The sequence below is a fragment of the Aquarana catesbeiana genome, linkage group LG01, assembly GCF_042186555.1.
Source record: "Aquarana catesbeiana isolate 2022-GZ linkage group LG01, ASM4218655v1, whole genome shotgun sequence".
Classification (NCBI taxonomy): Eukaryota; Metazoa; Chordata; class Amphibia; order Anura; family Ranidae; genus Aquarana; species Aquarana catesbeiana.
This window is the reverse complement of record NC_133324.1, coordinates 606,574,954-606,596,893: the sequence shown is the minus strand read 5'-3', so window position 1 is coordinate 606,596,893 and position 21,940 is coordinate 606,574,954. Positions and strand designations below refer to the sequence as shown.

The 21,940-nt window shown below is 42.2% G+C and overlaps 1 protein-coding gene across 7 annotated transcripts in view; it reads left to right on the top strand.

The window, feature by feature from the left end:
• Positions 1-21,940, top strand: part of ARHGEF18 (Rho/Rac guanine nucleotide exchange factor 18) — a 355,668-nt gene that overhangs the window by 259,308 nt on the left and 74,420 nt on the right. For all 7 annotated transcript variants that reach the window (XM_073599247.1, XM_073599232.1, XM_073599238.1 and 4 more), the window contains exons 17-23: positions 3,386-3,503; positions 3,807-4,055; positions 5,290-5,366; positions 9,702-9,880; positions 10,621-10,709; positions 11,644-11,832; positions 12,064-12,189. In XM_073599247.1, coding sequence (XP_073455348.1) covers positions 3,386-3,503; positions 3,807-4,055; positions 5,290-5,366; positions 9,702-9,880; positions 10,621-10,709; positions 11,644-11,832; positions 12,064-12,189 — 1,027 coding nt within the window. The remainder of the gene's footprint in view (positions 1-3,385; positions 3,504-3,806; positions 4,056-5,289; positions 5,367-9,701; positions 9,881-10,620; positions 10,710-11,643; positions 11,833-12,063; positions 12,190-21,940) is intronic.

Below are 21,940 nucleotides of genomic sequence, written 5' to 3'. Positions count from 1 at the left end.
ATAAACAAGTGTGATTTAACTGTACTTCTGTCTCAGTCTGATTCATGGTTTCTGACAGCACCTAAACGACCACAACATACAGGGATATACAATATAATATTGACATAAAAGCGCGCACACACACGCACACACAGGTTGGACTTGTGTCTTTTTTTCAACTTTACCAACCATGTAACTATGCAAGTGTTTGAGGAGCTCTTCTGTTGATGGGGTAACCCGGATGTACCATAGCTCTTCTGTTGTCCAGGTTCAATGTGAAGCCAGACAGGCTTGTCCCTAGCTATGAGTAAGCGCTCTGCAAGAGCGTGAAACGCGTTAGCGGCGAAGCTGTGTTGCTCCAGCGGTGTCATGTACTGATTTATGTCGTGTTTTGAATAAAGATTTTACCTGCTCATCCCCAGGACCAGGAATCCTCGAGCATTTGAATTGAATGCTTGGTGACACCAGTACTCTCTAATCTACGTCTTTCTCCCGTTGCAGCTTCTACCTCGCCGGATTCAAGAGGAAGGTTTTCCAATGATTCTGATCATCAAATTGGCCCTGGAGGACTCGGTACTCTGATGTTGTGAGCGTGTCACCTTAAGACTCTTGGAGCCTTCTGGATCGTCTTGACCTCCTGTTGCAGGGTCCAATCTTCCATTCTTCTTTACAGTTGCCAATTTTAATGGCATGGCTGTTGAAGCCAGAATTCTGAAGGCGATTTCAAGGAAGGTTTACAACAGGACTTGGAAATTTAATTTTGCTTAGTGTGAGGCTATGGGATTTCATCCTCGCAAGTATGTAATAGTTCACATACTGGCTTTTCTCTAATCTGGCATTGGTTTGGGACTGGCTTTGAGTACAATCATAGGTCATATTTCGGCCTTGGTGGTCTTCTTTCAGAGACCTATTGCTTCACGTTCCTTGGTGTGTCTCTTTGTGCAAGGTATCACACAAGAAATTTCTGTTTAACCCCAGCTGTGATATTCCTTAGATTTAGCACTGGAAGATTATTTTTCAGGTTGCCATTACTTCATCTTGCAGAGTTTCAGAATTTACTGCTTTTTCCTGCAAGGAACCGTTCTGTGTTTAACCCAGACAATGTTGTTCTACTGCTTCAACTGTCCTTTTGTTATTTTTTAACTAAGGTGGTTTCTTGTTCCATCTCAACCAGGACATTGGGGTTGATTTACTAAAACTGGAGGGTGCAAAGTCTAGTGCAGCTCTGCATGGTAGCCAATCAGCTTCTAACCTCAACTTGTTAAATTAAGCTTTGAGAAAAAAAATAAACTTGGAAGCTGATTGGTTTCTATGCAGAGCTGCACAAAATTTTGCGCACTCAAGTTTTAGTAAATCTACCCCATTGTGTTTCCTTTCTCTTTGTCGTAAGCCTCAGACGCCAGGCAGCAAGGCTCATTACACCTATTACTCATTACCCATTACAGTCTATTATTACAATTCCTCAGTCTGTTTCGCTCTTTGTACTTGCGGAAGGTAGGGTAATGCAGCTTTCCTATCTACCATTTTTTGTTGGATCTATCAGCTTTTGTCTCAGGCTTCTGAACTGAAGGAGAAAATTCCACCATGTTCAGTGATGACTCATTCTACCAGGAGTGTTCGTGCCTCCTGGGCTATTTGTCATCAGGCATTGGTAGCTCAAGTTTGTAAATCAGCTACCTAGTCTTCCATATATACTTTTACAAGGTTTTACCATGTAGATGTTCGAGCTGCTGAGGACACCACCTTCTTCTGTTTTAGTTGTTTGGGGCCTGTTGACTTGTCGTGTTTACCTTCCCTCATATTCAGTGTTTTGGGGCATGCATCATAATGGAGATGAAATATCTTCTGTCCAGGGATGTACAATAGAGAAAATGGGATCTTTGGTTTACCTGTAAGATCCCTTTGTTGGAGTACATCACAGGACACAGGGATCCCACCCCTCTGCTTTTCTAGCTTTTGGCTTGCTACAAAATTTTAAGCCTTAGCTAACGGGGAGCAATTATGCCTGGCAGGGGATTTTTTGTCTGTTTATGCCAGTGTCTAATCACCTGATGGTGGTGGCATAACCTCTTAAAAAATAACCTATTCTAATACAACCCCAATTCCAAAAAAGTTGGGATGCTGTGTAAAATCGATAAAAACCAAATACAACGATTTGCAAATCTCATAAACCCATAATTTATTAACAATAGAAGTAGTAAACACATCAAAAGTTTAAACTGAGAAAATGTACAATTTTAAGGAAAAAAAAAAGCTAGGTAAGGTAATTTTGAAATGGATGGCGACAGCATGACTCAAAATTTGGTCTTGGGAAACGAAAAGCTGGCAAAGTAAGTGGTTAAGCAGGAAGAACATTTGGCAACAGATCAGTAACATGATTCAGTATAATTTGAGCACCTCGGAGTGTCTCAGAAGTAAAGATGGGCAAAGGTTCACCAGTCTGTAAAAAGCTGTGTCTAAAAATTGTCAATTTCAGAATGTTTCTTAATGTAAAATTGCAAAGACTTTAGATATATCATCATCTACAGTACATATCTTCAAAAGATTGAGAATCTGGAGAAATCTCTGTGTGCAAGGGACAAGGCTAAGATGCAATGTTGGATGCCAATAATGGGAGAACATTCCTCTCCCAAAACTCCAGCAACTGGACTTCTGTTCCCAGATGTTTACAGAGTGTTGTTAAAATAAGACAGGATGCTGCATGGTAAATATGGCCCTGTCCCAACTTGATACTTGTTGCTACACTCAATTTCCAAATTACTTTTTTTACTGTCATCGTTTTTCCCTAAAATGGTACATTTTCTCAGTTTAAACATTTGATATGTTTTCTATTTTCTATTGTGAATTAAATATTGGTTTATGAGATTTGCAAATCATTGCATTCTGTTTTTATGTAGATTTTACACAGCGTCCTAACTTTTTGTTGAATTGGGGTTGTAGATATCCTCCAATTCTCCAAGAAAATGATTTTACAAGTAAACTAAAATCCCATTTTTTTTCCCAACCCTGTATCTACTTTTGGTGGACAGCTTGTACTGGTACAGGGAGTGGAAAAATTAACAGGGATCCACTGTCAAGATCAACAGGTAATTAAACTATGTTATGTGGGACTCCAAAAAACAAAACTGCTCTGTTAATTCTAGTGATACACTGCATCATACTGTATGTAATTTCTTTTATTTTTTCCCATGGTTCTACTATAAGTAGCTTTATTATGTTGTCCAAAACTTCATGTATAGTAACGTAATGGATTTAAATGGAGTGCAGAATACAAAACAACTGTAAATGAACTATGAATTATGTCACTTTTTTCTTTTATTCATCATCACTTGACTTTTACTTCTTGTGTGAGTAGGCAATAAAGTGTTGTAGGATATTTAAGTTTATACTTTGTTTCTTTGAACAGAAAATAGGTAACTCCTCTATTGTGAGGCGCCTGGGAGTCCCTGAGTGTATACTCTTGGTTACACAGAGGATTACGAAATATCCAGTCCTTGTGGAGAGGATCATTCAAAACACAGAAGGTAGGACAAATACTCTTAGTGTATTCCTATTTATTAAAAAAGAAGACAAGGCAGTGTAATTTTCGCACTCCGCTGCATTTGTACATTGTGATTATTGCATAGTGTCAGAAAAAATTCCACCAGTGCACTGCACCATCTTTATTTTTACAGTGCTCTAATACTCTACATTTTTCTTTAACTTTGTCAGGAAGTGTTTTTTCTAACACTTCATTTTCATTTCTGTAGAACATCTAATACATTTGTTTAGGTTTAATAGATTTTGTTTCAAGTCTAGCTATGTACTTTTTTTATGGCTTTCTCTAGAAGGGACCGAGGACTATGAAGCATTGACTCAGGCTCTTACACTCCTAAAGGAAACGATCACAGAAGTAGATTTACGTGTTCATAGGAGTGAGAAGGGACAACGTCTGAATGAAATCATAGCCAAAATGGAGCCAAAATCCTCTGTTAAATTAAAGAATGGGATGACATTTAGGAAGCATAACATGGAAAACCGTCAACTTCTTCTTGATGGCATGCTTTATTGGAAGACAGCTTCAGGAAGATTGAAAGGTATATGGGGAAAATAGATTTTTCTTTACAGTGACCTACTTTTATTTATTTTTTTGTAATTTTTTTATTTTTTTTGTATTTTTTTTTTTTTTAATTGAATGTAAAGGGTAAGGTATACAAAGCCTACTGGGCATACCTAGGATTAAGAACACAAAACAAAGCACACAAAACATAAATGGTTGGCAACCTATGCCAAAGGTGACCCTACTTGACAATGCTGGTAGGCACTAATTAGATGTCAGGAGAACACGTTCCCACAGTACAATTAAATAACCTATATCTGTTAATAAGAGCAGATTAATACCAGCGATTGGGGCTTTCCTGCTGAGGCTGCAGTGTCCTTGAACTCCGTCCAAATGTCCCATACCTAGGAGAATTTGTTGGGGCATCCTCTAGACTCGTAAGTGAATTTATTCAATAGCACCATTTTGTTAACAACAGAAGTCCAAAGTTGGGGCCTGAGCAGATTTCCGTCTGATGAGCGTAGACTTGCAAGCATAAAATAATAACAGTGACCTGTTTTTAAAGGGGTACCTTGACGTACCAATTTGGATTTTAGATTATTGAAGTGTTTACAGTAGTTTAGTATGATCCTTGTTATACCCATATTAAGGGTGTTGTGTAGCACCCCCCCCCCCCCCCATCCCACTTAATCGCATGGTGCTTTTCCCCACAGGCTTCTGCTTAATTTTAAATTTGGCATAGTTGTGCATGGCACCAAGAGATCTGTAAATGGACTACGTGTCCCATCTACCAATTGTAAAAAGGGACTCGTAATTCTCAATTAAGTTACTTCACTGCACTTGAATCTGTTGTTACTTCCTCCAACTCCTTAATTGAAAATTTCTACCTCTGTACGGACCTGGGGCTGGAAAACAGTCTGCAGAAGCCTTTGCATTAAACCCGTGATTCACTGAATGTGGTTGCAGTGCTTTGCAGGCTCATATGCAAAGGAAATACAAATGCACATTTTCTTTTTTATGAATTTGGGTGCATTTTTTTTTTTTTTTGTTAATGTGGAATATGCCCAATACTTAATTGAATATCCACTTCACTAGTCGTTGGCAATAAACTGCCTAAAGGTCTCAGCTTTATAGATAACTGATAAAACTACCAACAAAGTCCCTTTGGAAACTAGCAAAGTTAAAGCATCACTTATTTATACGTTCAATGCAATATTTCAAAGATTCTGATTTGTAATCAATTTTATTTATAATTGCTTCTTGGTGTGTAGATATCTTGGCCGTTTTATTGACTGATGTACTGCTGCTTCTTCAAGAGAAGGATCAAAAGTATATATTTTCTTCTGTGGTAAGTGTGTTAGGTCATAGAACAAGCTTCATTCTTTAAAATCCATCTAATCGAGTCATGTTTTCTTTTACGTTTTGTAACTACTTGTCATATTATTGTTTATGCTTTTCTATTGTTCAAGTGTCGTAAAGCAATGTTATCAAAACCCCAACATTCAGTACTTCCTTATTTAAATTTTTTTCTCTCTCCTGTTGGTGGTAGAGCTGATGCTTTCAAACGTATCCAGATTGGATATAGTTAAAACTATATTGAGCTCACTTCCCCTGCCCCACTTCCTTAACAGCTTCCAGCCCATATGATGTCCTGGACTTTGAGTGGGGATATGTGAATGATGCCTGCAGCTGCAGGCATTCAGATATCATCTTTTTTGGCTGGCGATTCTGTGCACCGTAAGAACAATCATAGCGGCATTTCAGCTGCTTGATCGTTCTTACAGGCGACGGCCGCCCTCCAGTGCTTCTCCCGGCTTGCCTTTACCATTGGCGAGCCGGAGAAGGAATCAGTCGCCACCAGAAGTTGATCATAGAGATTTCTGGTAACCAGATGGTCCCCAGTCATCTCTATGATCCTCGAAGGCCCAGGCGCGTCGTTATGACGTCACATCCGGGCTGGCGGATGTGAACAAAGCCAGGGGGAATCAGCTGGAAAGGCCAAGACAGTTAATTTTTTTTTTTTTGATCTCGGTCTTTCCAGCCTGGAGCAGAGATCTGGGGTCTTTTAGACCTGTCACGCACTATTCCGATTTACAAGGGATGTTTACATTCCTTGTGATAGGAATAAAAGTGACCAAAAAAAATTTTTTTTTAAAGAGAAAGTGTATAAAAATAAAGGTAAATTAGAATAATTTAAAGCGCCCGCGTGCTCGTGCACAGAGGCGAGCACATATGTAACTCGCGCCCACATATATAAACGGCATTCAAATCACACATGTGAGGTATCGCCACGTGCATTAGAACAAGAGCAACAATTTTTATCCCAAGACCTCCTCTGTGACTCTAAACTGGTAACCTGTAAAAAAATGTAAAGTGTCGCCTATGGAGATTTTTAAGTACCAAAGTATGGCGCCATGCCATGAGTGTGCACAATTTTAAAGCGTGACATGCTAGGTATCTATTTACTCAGCATAACATCATCTTTCACATTATACAAAAAAATTGGGCCAACTTTACTGTTTTGTTTTGTTTTGTTTTTTTTTCTTAAAAAACGTGTTTGAAAAATTCCTGCGCAAATACCATGTGACATAAAAAGTTGTAACAATTGCCATTTTATTCCCTAGAGTCTTTGCTAAAAAAACATATGTAATGTTTAGGGGTTCTGAGTCATTTTCAAAAAAAGATGATTTTTACATGTAGGAGAGGAGTGCCAGAATAGACCCGGTATGGAAGTGGTTAACCACTTCAATACAGGGCACTTCCCCCCTTCCTGCCCAAGCTAATTTTCAGCTTTCAGCGCTGTCGCTTTCTTAAATGAAAATTGCACTGTCATGCAACACTGTACCCAAACAAAATTTTTTATCATTTTGTTCCCACAAATGGAGCTTTCTTTTGGTGGTATTTGATCACTTCTGGGGTTTTTATTTTTTGCTAAACAAATAAAAAAAAGACCGAAACTTTTGAAGAAAATTTTGTAAACAAGTACGTTTTCTCCTTCACTGATGAGGCTGCACTGACAGGCACGGATAAGGCGGCACTAATGGACACCAATGAGGTGGCACTAATAGGTGGCACTGATATGCAGCACTGATGGACACTCATAGGGCACACTGATGGGTATTTATGGGTGGCACTGATGGGCATCACTGATATGCAGGCACTGACAGGCATTGTTGATGAGCACTGATTGGCATCATATGTTGGCCCTGATTGGAATCCCTGGTGGCCATGGGTGGCATACCTGGTGGGCATCCCTGGTAGCTATGGGTGGCATCCCTGATGGTCCTGGATGGGCATCCTCGGGGGGGGGGGGGGGGGGGGGGGTCTGCGCTGATAGTCAGCGCAGACACCCCCGTCAAGAGACCCGCCGATCGGCTCTCCTCTACTCGCGTCTATCGGACGCGAGTGAGGAAAAGCCGATGCACGGCTTTTTCTGTTCACATAGTAATCGGCTGTGATTGGACACAGCTGGTCACTTGGTAAAGAGCCTTCGTCAGAGGCTCTTTACCCAGATTGGAGATGCGGTGTGTCAGACTGACACAAAGCACCACCGATCGCTGCGCTGCGTGCCCCTGCCAGCTTGTTATCCTGATCACGTCATATGACGTCCGGTCAGGATAACACAACCACTTTGCACACGTCATATTGCTATATGGCAGCCGTGAAATGGTTAAAGACCTTTTAGAGCATTGGTGGGTATGATTGCCATTATTTTACATAACATTTCAAATCAAGTTTAGTATGCTACATACAAATGTTACTGTATGTATAGTTGATGAATGTATTTCTATATAACGTTACTTCATAAAACATAATGACTTCTAACCACTTGTTGCCAGTTTTTAAACAAAGGAAAAGAGGGTGCACCAGCCTTGTGCATTATCCTTTGATAATTTTAATAAAAGAATATATTAAAAACTACTCAAAAACATGTGAAGGAAAACCGCTATATAAAAAGCCTTAATCTGATGGCAATCAGTCTGGTATCAACAGTCTTCAGGTGATGGAGAGGACACAGGAACCACTACTGGCTGACACGTTTTGAAGGAGTACCTTCTTCCTCAGAGCCTGGCAATGCTACCTCCATCAACTACTTAAGTTACCCAAATGCATCCATAGAACCCATCCCAGAAGGACCCCAGGGACCCGCCCACTAATTGTTGGCGGTCCAGTGGGGAGGGGCAGGACTAGAGTGACAACTCCACAATATGTATATACGTATAACATGTAGTACCAAATTCCTACCGTATAGTGTGAACATGTGAACTCACGGACTGACATAGCGGATCTCTATAGCCAGGGTAAGAGACAATCCAGTGCTATGTACATAAAGATGCCTGATGGCCAACCAACATTATATGTAATACTATGAGTTTGCGTCTTACCATGTGTTGGTACATGCTTACATTGTCCGCCGCTGTATGTGGTGGCTACCACAACAGTGGCGCTAATGCTTCATCTTAGTGGTCAGTTTGGCGTCTGAAACGCACGCCGTTTTGTTTACTTTCCGGAAAACCGGAAGTGTGGATCAGGCGTCATTTCCTGTGTTCCCACAGATAAGCAGCTAACACAACAAGTGATCTAATCCTGTATGAAGAGTTGTAATAAGGGAAAGTGTAGCGCTAATGTGAAAGTAGTTAATAATACTATTTCATATCATACAATAAATAATATTGGTCAGTGCATAAAGTCCATAGGCATGTGATATCATATGGTGAGCATTCTAAATTATATACACTGTGTCCATATAGAGGTGACACAAAAAAAAAATTCTCTGTAACACACTTAGACTTGGTGTTCTTAATAGAATAAACGGAGTCCATGAAAAAGTATACACTGCCTTTTATATGCAGTAAGAGACCCTCATGTCAAAACGTGGCTCCAATCGGCAACGCCGTTCAGTGGGAACAATTTCCGGGTACGCGAAAATGGCGCCGGCCGCGTGCGCTGCAAGCCTCACTTTGGACTTTATGCACTGACCAATATTATTTGTTGTATGATATGAAATAGTGTTATTAACTACTTTCCCTTATCACATAGAGGACGAAGCAGACAATTCTGCCATTACTCTATGTGAAAACATGAATAGCCATAGAGGTAAGGGGGGGTAGACAAGTAAATCTACATTGTCTATCTCTCCATTCGCATCAAGATGGAACAAGGGAACCTGAGCCCCTCTGGGATTGGATCACAGTCTGCAGCAGGCGACCTATATAGACACTTGAACAGGATGGAATACCTACGCACCGATGGATATACAGATGGGTAATAGTGATATAGACATATACACAAATGTGGATATAGATGCACAATACAAAAGTACTAAGCCATAGGCATCTATAACTGTAGCTGGAGGGGCAGAATTGTGTATATGTGAGTTAAAATCAACATTTTCTGTTCTAAAATTACTTGGAACTCTCAAACATGATATATTTCCTGAAAGCAAAGGCCCTGGAGATTACAGTGGTTGGTGGCTGTTACTAATTTTTATGTGTCACAATATTTTTTGTTTGTTTTTTTGAGAATACTTGGTGTCCATTAGTGTTTGGTGTCACTTCAAATTAATAAACATAGGCAAAGTCACAAAATATTTGAAATTGTATGGATGTTTGTTAAAAGAATAAAGCCTGTTTTAACTGATACCATTTCATCACCTATATAAACAAACCATTTTATCTTCTAGGATGCCAAACCACCTGTTATTTCATTACAAAAGCTGATAGTCCGAGAGGTGGCTAATGAAGAAAAGGCCATGTTCCTCATAAGTGCTTCACTGAAAGGCCCAGAGATGTATGAAATTCATACTGCCTCCAAAGAAGAGAGGAATACCTGGATGACACTAATTCGTGGTGCTGTGGAGAGGTATACCACAGCAGTCTGATGAGTCCCTGATTTACATAGGATTTTTATATCTTTGCTAAATGTAGTTCATGGTACAGAATGTATCACTAGGATGTTCATTTAGCCTCTTGAATGAATGAATCTCTATATGAATTGTTCTTGCTGCCCCTCACCGTTTGAGTCCTTATATTGTTCCCTGTAATGCACTAAACAGCTGAAAGCAGAAATTGATTTTGGACCGTAAGCCCTGGTTCACGCTAGTACGGCTTTGAAATCACACTACTTCAGCGTGAGTTCAAAGCTGCAGATCAGTGCGATTTGCACCTCCGACTTCATTACAGCTTGTGACTTTGTTTAACAGAAGTCTATGCAAGTCGAAATGAAATTGTAAAAAAAAAAAAGTAGTGCAGGAACCTTTTTCAATTTCGCTGCATCATGAGTCGTGGCAATTTGAACGGTTCCATTGCTGAAAATGGGGAGCGACTTGTCATGCTATTTGGAGCTTTCAAATCGCATGACAAATTGCACCAGTGTGAACTGTGGCTAAGTGGTACTTTATTTAAACACTTTCTGTCAGGGGCACCAATTCCCTTAACAGCTTTTTACTATGTAGTTATGAATATCTTAATTTACCACATAGTGTGTTAAACTCTGGTGCTCTTGCTGGCTCTATCTTTAATATATACAATTATTTGATTGATCTCTACTTGCATTATGCTTTGCTTGTCAGTTTCTTTAAAATTACCCATTCTTTTGTTAAGTTGTCCGGATGAAGAAGAAATAACAAATGAAGCCGATATTGAACGGAAACAGGCATACGAGCGTGCTGCTAGAGTTAAGGATTACGAAGGTAAATATCTAAATGAGTTTTAATTTTCTAATTGAAGTGTGTTGTTTAACCACTTGCCGACCAGCCACCGCAGTTTTACTGCAGCAGAATGGCACAGCTGGGCGAAACAACGTTCTGTAATGTCGCTTTGCCCTGTGGCCACAAGGGGCGTGCGCACCCCCTGCTCGCCGTTGCGAGTGCCCGGCGGTCGCGATCACCGCCAGGCTACAGTGATCGCTCGGGGCACACCGAGAACCAGGATTTGTGTGTGTAAACACACAGTTTCTGGTTCTCTGAGGGGAGAACAGACAGATTGTCTGTTCATACAGAGTATGAACAGCAATCTGTAATCTCCCCTGCATAGTCCCCTCCCTCCTTCTGTTAGAATACACACTAGGAACACAACCCCTTGATCGCGCCCCCCCTCGTGTTAACCCCTTCCCTGCCAGTGACATTTTTACAGTAATCCCCTATTCTGTAGATGCTATAACTTTTGTGCAAACCAATCAATATACGCTTATTGCGATATTTTTGGTAAAAAAAAAAAAAAAAGTTGAAGAATACATATCGGCCTAAACTGAGGAAAAAAATCTTTTTTTATATATATTGTTAGGGGATATTTATTATAGCAAAAAGTAAAAAATATTGCATTTTTTTTCAAAATTGTCACTCTTTTTTTGTTTATTGCGCAAAAAATAAAAACCCGCAGAGGTGATCAAATACCACCAAAAGAAAGCTCTATTTGTAGGAAAAAAAGGACGTGAATTTTGTTTGGGTACAATGTCGCACGACTGCGCAATTGTCAGTTAAGGTGACGCAGTACTGAATCGCAAAAAGTGCTCTGGTCAGGAAGGGGGTAAAATCTTCCGGGGCTGAAGCGGTTAAAAAATTTAGAGATGGCAAATACACATTATGTCTCATATCTTTTATTCCTGTATGTTTCTTTCTCGTGCAGAGCGTCTGAATTTGAAGGATACATATATAATGCAAACATTGAGTGAAAAGCTACAGCTTTACATAGACATGGCTGACATATACGGTTTTGACGATTCTTCTCAAGGATCCAAGATGAGACTATTTGTGGGATCTGATAGTGCAGACAGCCTACAAGGGGAAAGCACACTCCTCGCTGCCATAGCGGAAGGTATTGTTAACAAATGCACAAAAAAAAGGAAAAGTTACTTATTCTGTTAATTTGTTTTCAGATGGTTTTAATGTGAGAAATATGACAACAATATAAGTGCAAGAGTACTGCTTGTTTTCTGTGTCTTTCAGTGATCTGTTGTTTTATGCTGATTGTTCTTTATAAGAAAGGACTGTTCTTTTTTTGTCATTTTGGTCAATCCTGACTTAAATTCTTTCTTCATTCTTGCAGCTGAAAAGATCTATTGCATGCTATTTCTCTCTTCCAATCCACATGAAGATACAAGTATAGGTGTTTGTGCATTACCAAGAAGATCAGAGACATTTGGCGGCTATGAAAGCTCTGGACATTCAAAAAGTGAGATTACATTTTTTATAAGTAATTAAAGAAAGTGTTACAGAATGACAGTAAAAATATATGTTTTGTTCACTAATTTCATTTTGACTGTTGAATGTCCACAGATCATGCGAAATACTGCCTATTCTTTTAATTGAGTTTGAATGTTTGTTTTAAAGCGCTTCTAAATATTAGAAAAGCATTGATACCTGTAATTTTTGTATTTGACAGCAGGCTATCTATTGGATATCTTTGACATGTAAGAACTTTTGTAGACCTTAGTGGTTGAAATTCTTCTTAAATTATATGTATAATGCAAACTTATATTTTATTATTATTTTGTACTTTTGGATGAAGAAGGGAGGGAATTGAACCTTGTAGGTTCTATGCTGTCGGTGTCACTTTCTGGGAGCTTCATCAACTGTTAGTCCTGATGACTGATTAAGCAGATAGTGATGGGAAATCCAGAATTTCTAAGTTTTCATGAAAATAATGAGTGGAAACCTTCCAAGGGGGCATCTTTTTGTGACAACTGTCCAAGAGAGAAATCCCCCTTCCTTTGTAGAGGCTTTGCCTTGCAACCTGTTGCGTCTCTAGCACAAAAAATAAACTTACAAGGGTAATCTACCTATTCTATACAAAAATGGTGTTGGCTGTACTTTAGTATATTAACCCAAGATACATTTTGCTATAGGTTTGTGCAGATCATATACTTAAGCATGCATGATATAACTATTGATATTATTCTTATTTATGTGCTTCCCAAGAAAAAAGAAGTCAGATTATTTAGTTATCTAATTTCCACCTTAGGGTTTATTCTCTTTATAGTGTTTTTTTTTAATCTGCATTTAGCAGCAGGCTGAAGCTATGCAGAAAGTGCCTTTCTATTTCAAACATCATGGGACACAGAGTCAGGCTTCATTACCTGCTAAGTTATACTCCATCATTAGGTGAATGGACACTGGTAGACCAAAGGTCTTCAGAAGCACTTCAGTTTTTTACCAGTGTCTGCAAGGTGGATGGCACGGTTTGTTTCAGCTCTCTGAGCTCCAGGTCTCTAGTCCCACAAACGGTTCCAAAAATGAATCATAGGATTGACCGATCGGATCCATTTGACATAGGCTTTTATGCTTAGATAAATGGTACCCAAGCCTCGCAAAGAACACTCAAGATCCTGCAAGGTTTTCCCTGTAACGTGGCATCTGGGCGCTGGACCCTGTGGAGTGGAAATCCTGGACACTACAGCGCTGAGGCATTTCCTGCAGGGTGCTGTACAGGTCCAAGGGAGAGTGGACCCTAAAATATGAAAGGGTACCCAGTCCTTGAAGGTCCAATTGACAGGAACCCGCCGTGAAGGGTGAAGATTGGGCCCTTAACTTCTAAGTGGCCCTGCGCCTGGACGGGTAAGTGAAACCCCTTTATTTTATTATTGTGGGGTGTCCAAGTGATTGTATCAATCAGTCAAGCTAGCTTAAGGCTGGACACCTGTGTGCGGTGACCATACGGGGGAGGTCTGGGCTAGCTGTGGGTGTTTGTACCTTTTTTGCTTGTGTCTGGCTGTTTTTTATCTGTATGATGGCACACGATGGTGCGCCATGTCGCCCTGGTTTGCCATGGCTCATGTGTGTTCACAAGAGCGCCGCTGGGCACAGCAGCTTGGCACCATGGCGCATGCGGCTTCGCCACACATGCGCCGTTGCCTTAATCTGGGTGCACGAAGATTCACGTCGTACGCCAATACAGTCACACCCGCTCGCTGGGATTGCGGACATGCGTGCGCACACACACATGGAACGTTCCGGCGCACACCCAGCTTATTTAAGCTGTGCAGGCCAAGCATGTGGTGCTTCCAGAAGACAGCTGTGGGACACAGAGCAGGCTCTGAACAAACACTTGCATAGTTACATAGTAGGTGAGGTTGAAAAAAGACACAAGTCCATCAAGTCCAACCTATGTGTGTGTTTATGTGTCAGTATTACATTATATATCCCTGTATGTTGCGGTCATTCAGGTGCTTATCTAATAGTTTCTTGAAGCTATCAATTCTCCCCGCTGAGACCACCGCCTGTGGAAGGGAATTCCACATCCTTGCCGCTCTTACAGTAAAGAACCCTCTACGTAGTTTAAGGTTAAACCTCTTTTCTTCTAATTTTAATGAGTGGCCGCGAGTCTTGTTAAACTCTCTTCTGCGAAAAAGTTTTATCCCTATTGTGGGGTCACCAGTACGGTATTTGTATATTGAAATCATATCCCTTCTCAAGCGTCTCTTCTCCAGAGAGAATAAGTTCAGTGCTCGCAACCTTTTCTCATAACTAAGAACCTCCAGACCCTTTATCAGCTTTATTGCCTTTGTTTCTTTGTACTCGCTCCATTTCCAGTACATCCTTCCTGAGGACTGGTGCCCAGAACTGGACAGAATACTCCAGGTGCGGCTGGACCAGAGTCTTGTAGAGTGGGAGAATCATTGTTTTATCTCTGGAGTTGATCCCCTTTTTAATGCATGCCAATACTCTGTTTGCTTTGTTAGCAGCAGCTTGGCATTGCATGCCATTGCTGAGCCTATCATCTACTAGGACCCCCAGGTCCTTTTCCATCCTAGATTCCCCCAGAGGTTCTCCCCCAGTGTATAGATTGCATTCATATTTTTGCCACCCAAATGCATTATTTTACATTTTTCTACATTGAACCTCATTTGCCATGTAGTTGCCCACCCCATTAATTTGTTCAGATCTTTTTGCAAGGTTTCCACATCCTGCGGAGAAGTTATTGCCCTGCTTAGCTTAGTATTGTCTGCAAATACAGAGATTGAACTGTTTATCCCATCCTCCAGGTCGTTTATGAACAAATTAAATAGGATTGGTCCCAGCACAGAACCCTGGGGAACCCCACTACCCACCCCTGACCATTCTGAGTACTCCCCATTTATCACCACCCTCTGAACTCGCCCTTGTAGCCAGTTTTCAATCCATGTACTCACCCTATGGTCCATGCCAACGGACCTTATTTTGTACAGTAAACGTTTATGGGGAACTGTGTCAAATGCTTTTGCAAAATCCAGATACACCACATCTACGGGCCTTCCTTTATCTAGATGGCAACTCACCTCCTCATAGAAGATTAATAGATTGGTTTGGCAAGAACGATTCTTCATGAATCCATGCTGATTACTGCTAGTGATACCGTTCTTATTACTAAAATCTTGTATATAGTCCCTTATTATCCCCTCCAAGAGTTTACATACAATTGATGTTAGGCTAACTGGTCTGTAATTCCCAGGGATGTATTTTGGGCCCTTTTTAAATATTGGTGCTACATTGGCTTTTCTCCAATTGGCTGGTACCATTCCAGTCAGTAGACTATCTGTAAAAATTAGGAACAACGGTCTGGCAATCACTTGACTGAGTTCCCTAAGTACCCTCGGATGCAAGCCATCTGGTCCCGGTGATTTATTAATGTTAAGTTTCTCAAGTCTAATTTTAATTCTATCCTCTGTTAACCATGGAGGTGCTTCCTGTGTTGTGTCATGAGGATAAACACTGCAGTTTTGGTTACTGCAGCCCCCCGATTTACTCGTGAAGACTGAGGAGAAGAATAAATTCAATACCTTCGCCATCTCCCCATCCTTTGTAACCAGATGTCCTTCCTCATTCTTTATGGGGCCAATATGATCAGTCCTCCCTTTTTTACTGTTTACATACTTAAAGAATTTCTTGGGATTTTTTTTGCTCTCCTCCGCTATGTGTTTTTCATGTTCTATCTTAGCTGTCCTAATTGCATCCCTTACATTTCTTGTTGCATTCTTTATAAAGTCTGAATGCTGAGGATTAGGGGTGCAACGGATCGTCATCGATCTGTGACCCGTACGGATCAAGCTCCGCGGATCGGGACACCCGCGATCCGCGGAGCGCTCTGTGGCCTCAGCCGTAGGAAAGGCCGCGGCTTCGGCCTAGCTCCGGAGCGGCGACCATCTTGGTACACCCGGCAGCCGTTTAGCACGTGATCGCTCCGTCAAATGACGGAGCGATCACTTGTAACAAACCGGCGTCATGTCATGACGCCGGTTCCTCTCTCCCCTCTGTGTACTGATTTGTACAGTGGAGGGGAGAGATCGGATGTCAACAATGCCCTGCTGCAATACTCTGCCATGCCCTGCTGCAATACTCTGCCATGCCCTGCTGCAATACTCTGCCATGCCCTGCTGCAATACTCAGCCATACCCTGCCAATAGTCTGCCATACCCTGCCAATACCCTGTCAATACTCTGCCAATACCCTATCAATACTCTGCCAATACCCTGTCAATACTCTGCCAATACCCTGTCAATACTCTGCCAATACCCTGTCAGTACTCTGCCAATACTCTGCTAATACTCTGCCAATATACCTGCCAATACCCTGCCAATATACCCGCCAATACCCTGCCAATACTCTGCCACACCCTGCCAATAGGGAGATTGTGGATATTACAGCGGGGGAGATTTTTTTTTTTTGTTGTTGATCCGAAAATGATCCGAACCGTGACTCCTGATCCGAGGAACGATCCGAACTGTGAGTTTTTTGATCCGTTGCACCCCTACTGAGGATGATCCCTCAACCTTGTATTTTTTGAAGGCCTTCTCCTTTGCTTTTATATGCATTTTTACATTGGAGTTAAGCCATCCAGGACTTTTGTTCGCTCTTTTAAATTTATTACCCAATGGGATACATTGGCTAATGCCCTTATTTAATATGCTCTTAAAGAAAACCCATCTCTCCTCTGTATTCTTTGTTCCTAATATTTTATCCCAATTTATGCCTTTTTAGCAAGGTTTGTAGTTTAGGGAAGTTGGCTCTTTTGAAATTCAGTGTCTTTGTATTCCCTTTGTTTCCTTTTTGTGTGATTTATACTGAAACTAATTGACCTGTGATCGCTGTTACCTAACTTGCCCCGTATTTCCACATCCGTGATCAGGTCTGTATTGTTGGTAATCAGTAGATCCAGTAATGTTTTATTTCTAGTTGGTGCGTCTACCATCTGACCCATAAAATTGTCCTGCAAGACATTAAGGAACTGGCGAGCCTTAAATGAATGCGCGGTTCCCTCCGCCCAGTCCATGTCTGGATAATTAAAATCCCCCATTATGATAACACTTCCCATCCTTGCTGCTAATCCAAATTGTGATAGGAGATCTGTCTCCACTTCCTCCCTCAGGTTAGGGAGCCTATAGCATACTCCCAGTATTATTTTCCCCTTAGCTTCAGCCCTTTTGGAGTTCTACCCATAAGGATTCCACCTCCTCTCTAGCTCCCTCAGTGATGTCATCTCTCACATTCACTTGTACATTATTCTTGATATATAGGCATACCCCTCCCCCTTTTTTACCCTCTCTATCCTTGCGGTATAGGGTATACCCTTGAATGTTTGCCAGCCAATCATAAGAGCTGTTGTACCAGGTCTCTGAAATTCCCACAAAATCCAAATCCTCTTCGTACAACAGTATCTCTAGTTCACTCATCTTGTCCGCCATGCTCCTGGCATTGGTGAACATGCCACATAGTTTAGACCGGTCGCATATTGTCCTCGTATTGGGTGTTTCGATATTGCAACTAGGACTTGCTACTATACTCACCTTGTGTTTTTGTGCTTTGGTTAACCTACCACTAATGCCCCCAATACTACCCTCTGGAATATCTTCCGCGCTGGCTATCTCTGCCTCTGGACCCTCCCCCCCATCGCCTAGTTTAAAAACCCCTGTAACTTTTTGGCCATCTTCAGTCCCAGCAGATCTGCACCCTCCTTATTTAGGTGCAGTCCGTCCCTTCTATAGTACCGGTTACCGACTGAGAAGTCGGCCCAGTCCTCCAGGAACCCAAACCCCTCCTTACTACACCAGCTCTTCAGCCACTTGTTTACTTCCCTAATCTCCCTCTGCCTTTCTGGTGTGGCTCGATGTACCGGTAGTATTCCTGAGAATACTACCTTGGAGGTCCTTTTCCTCAATTTAGCTCCTAAGTCCCTAAAATCGTTTTTTAGGACACTCCATCTGCCTCTGATTTTGTCATTGGTGCCAACGTGCACCATGACAGCCGGGTCTTCCCCAGCCCCTCCCAGTAATCTGTCCACAAGATCCGTGATGTGCCGAACCTGAGCGCCCGGTAGACAACATACTGTTCGGCGCTTCAGGTCTTGGTTACAGATTGCCCTCTCTGTCCTTCTAAGAAATGAGTCCCCTACCACCAGAATCTGTCTTTCCTTTCCCTTTGCTGCCCCCCACTCTCACTGGAGGAGTTCTTCCCCCGGCAGCTAGGAGAGTCCCTCGGCTCCAGCAGTGCTGGTCCCTGACTGGTTTCACCAATGTCACTTAATGTAGCGTACTTATTGGGATGCTTCAGTCCTGGATCGGCCTCCCTGGCACTTCCCCCTCTACCGTTCCTGACTGTCACCCATCTACTCTTTGCTAGTGCCTGCACCTCTTTGTCTCCACCCGCCTCTGTGCTGGCCCCTGCCAGGACCTGCCGTGTACATTCCTGGCTCTCCTTTAGTATGGAGGGACTTCTCAGTGCTGACAGTTGCTTCCCCAGATTCAGAACCTGGGCTTCCAGGGATACAATGTGCCTACATTTTGCACAGCAGTATTCGCCCTCGATCGGATGATCAAGGAACGCATACATGCAGCAAGATGTACAAAGAGTCGCCTCTCCACACCTGCCGGGCATCGTACCTATTAAATTTAGTGAGGATTGGGGATTTTACCCTGTCCAAATGACCTAACAGCTAGCTTCCTGGCACTAATACTCAAGACAATACACAGGTACATAGGTACACAACAAGACAATACACAGGTACTCACAGACCTACGTGCAATTGCAGAACAGTCGCAGACCTACGTGCACTCCCAATACTCAAGTATGCAGTACACAATACACAGGTACTAACGATCCACACTCACACTACACAGGTACTATGACCCCTGTTATAACCTCCTGTTTTAAACTCTGGTTTTAACTCACCACTTAGACCAGTTCCACTTGGACTAAATTCCAACAGCCTCACAAAGAGCATGCTCAAGATGAGTCCTACACAAAGTTTTATAGGCCTCAAGCACCTGTGAGCAATTAACCACTCCCCTTAATTGATAGCCTGAAGGAACCACAGAAGAAAAAAAAAAAAAAAAAACTGACTTACCTGGGTCATGTGAGTCACCAGGTGTTGCTTGGCAGGCTAAAGGTGCTTAGCATGATTGTTGCATAGGGGCTTGGTGAGCCCTATCAAAAGGTCTCCCTTCTGAGGTGTTTTAACTACACCCAAGTACTCTTTGTTTGCGGCATTGAATGTCTTCCAAAAAGAGGAGTGGGACTAATACCATAGGGAAGGGCACACTTATGTCATCAGTAGTTCCTGATGAACCTAGTCATGTTGTATCCCCTGAAAGACCAGAGGCTCCCGGGCAATCTGAGCCACTGCGCCTATCTGGTATTGTGCCTACAGTCAACGCTGCTGCTTTACCCTCTGTTACTAATGCTAGTAGGCATAGGCTTTTGATCCTGACTCTGACCGAAATGGTTTGTTCTGCCTTTAGGTTGCCTCTTGCAGAGGTGACTGAGCCTCCCTGGCCCTCTTTGGGATCCCTGAGACCTTTTCAGGCCGCACAGACTTTCCCGCTACACCCCCTGTTGGAACAGGTGGTGTATGCTTATTGGGAACATCCTGACAGGACTTTTTTGCCTCCTAAAAGGTTTTCTCTTTTATATCCCATGGATGAAAAGTTTGTTAAAAAATGGAGCATGCCAGCCCTAGATGCAGCAGTCTCTTCCTTAAACAACATAACTTGTCCAGTAGATAACGCACAAGGCTTGAAAGACCCTGTTGACAAAAAAATTGGAGTTATTATTAAAGGCTTCCTTTTCTTTGGCCAGTTCAGCTATTCAGCCAGCTGTTGCAACAATTGGTATTTTCCAGTCCGTAAAGGATCAGGTTAAACGGCCGGATAGGCCTAACCAGAAGGATGATCTGCCTGAAAGTAAGACAGATATTCCTCGAGCGCTGTCTTTTGCTGTTGATGCTTTAAAGGATTCAATACAGCAGGTTTCTCGTCTGGCTCTCTTGTCTGTACATATGTGCAGACTTTTATGGCTTAAGCACTGGTCAGCCGAGCTTCCTTGTAAAAAGTTATTGGCAGGTTTCCCGTTTTCATGGGGAACGTTTATTCGGTGATCACTTGGACAAATATATCCAAAAGATTTCTGAAGGAAAGAGTTCTCTACTACCTGTGAAGAAAAGCACCAAACGTCCCTTGTTTAAAAACCCAGGGACTGCTTCCTCAAATGTCTCAGCGTCAGGGCAGTTCCGCCGCCACCAAGACGCTAGGGCCAGGGGCAAGCCACAGGGCCAGAAAAGGCCCTGGCTCCAAAATTCTTCTAAACCCAGCACCAAGCCCTACTTTTGAGGGGACGCCCCCACTCCATTCAAGTGGGGGGAAGGCTGCTGCACTTTGCGGACATTTGAAAAACAACGATTCAGGACGAGTGGGTCACCTCAATTATATCTTGCAGTTACAAGCTGGAGTTACAGGGGTTTCCCCCTCAGAGGTTTCTAAGATCCAGCGTTCCCTCGGATCCTCCAAAAATAAACATATTACTTCAGGCATTACATCATCTAGTGCATCAAGGAGTGATTGTAGAAGTTCCTGTATTTGAAAGGGGTACAGGGTTTTACTTAAAGCGGGAGTCTGGCGACCAACATTTTTTCTTTTTTTTAGGTCATTGAGACACTTTGCTAATCCCAAAATAATACTCACAGTTTGGGTGTAATATTTCCGCCTCTGTCTGTTTTTGTACTGAAGAATAACTTAAAAAATGTGATGCTGGCTGTTTCCATCTTACTTGTGGGCATGTGAAGCCCACAAGCATTGATTTCCTGGATGCGGTGAATGCTGTTCATTCACAGCTTGTTCACACGCATGATCATTGTTTCCACACTGAATCTTGGGAAGCCTGACACTAAGCTCCCAGGGGACAGTGCGGCGATGGGGAAAGGCAATACACACGCCTACTCCCATGGGAGGAGAGACAGGAAGTGCCACAATAAAGTCAAATATGAAGGTAATTACAGCGATAAATAAAAATTTTGTGCGGCATTTGAACATCTATGCAATTAACTGAAGGGGGTAAGAATAAGTTAAAAATTTGAGTGGAACCCCGCTTTAAACCTATTTACGGTTCAGAAACCAAACGGGGACACAAGGCCCATCTTGGACCTAAGGTCCCTGAACAAGTATCTATTGATACAGTCCTTTCAGATGGAGTCTGTCTGCTCAGTAGTAACCTCACTCCAGAGGGGAGACTTTTTAGCCTCCATCCATATAAAGGACTCGTACACGTACCTATCTTTCAGCCTCATCAGAGGTTCCTACGTTTGAAGTAGAGGAACTTCATTTTCAGTTTGTGGCTCCACCCTTCCGGCTTGCTACAGCTCCCTGGGTGTTCACAAAGGTCCTAGCACCAATACTGGATCTTTTAAGGGCCCAAGGGATCCTGGTGCTCGGGTATCTGGATGACCTTCTGCTCAGAGATCACTCAGTACAGGCTCTAGAACAGAGCATAATATACACAGTGAGGTATTTGAAAAGCTTAGAAAAGTCAGCCTTGAGACCAGCTCAAAGTCTAAGATATTTAGGTCTGATTCTAAACACAGTCCAAGCAAGAGTATTCTTGCCACCGTAAGGATCTGTGCCCTGAAGGATCAGGTGCATCAGTAAGGCGCACCAGCAACCCTCCATTCGTTTCTGTATGAG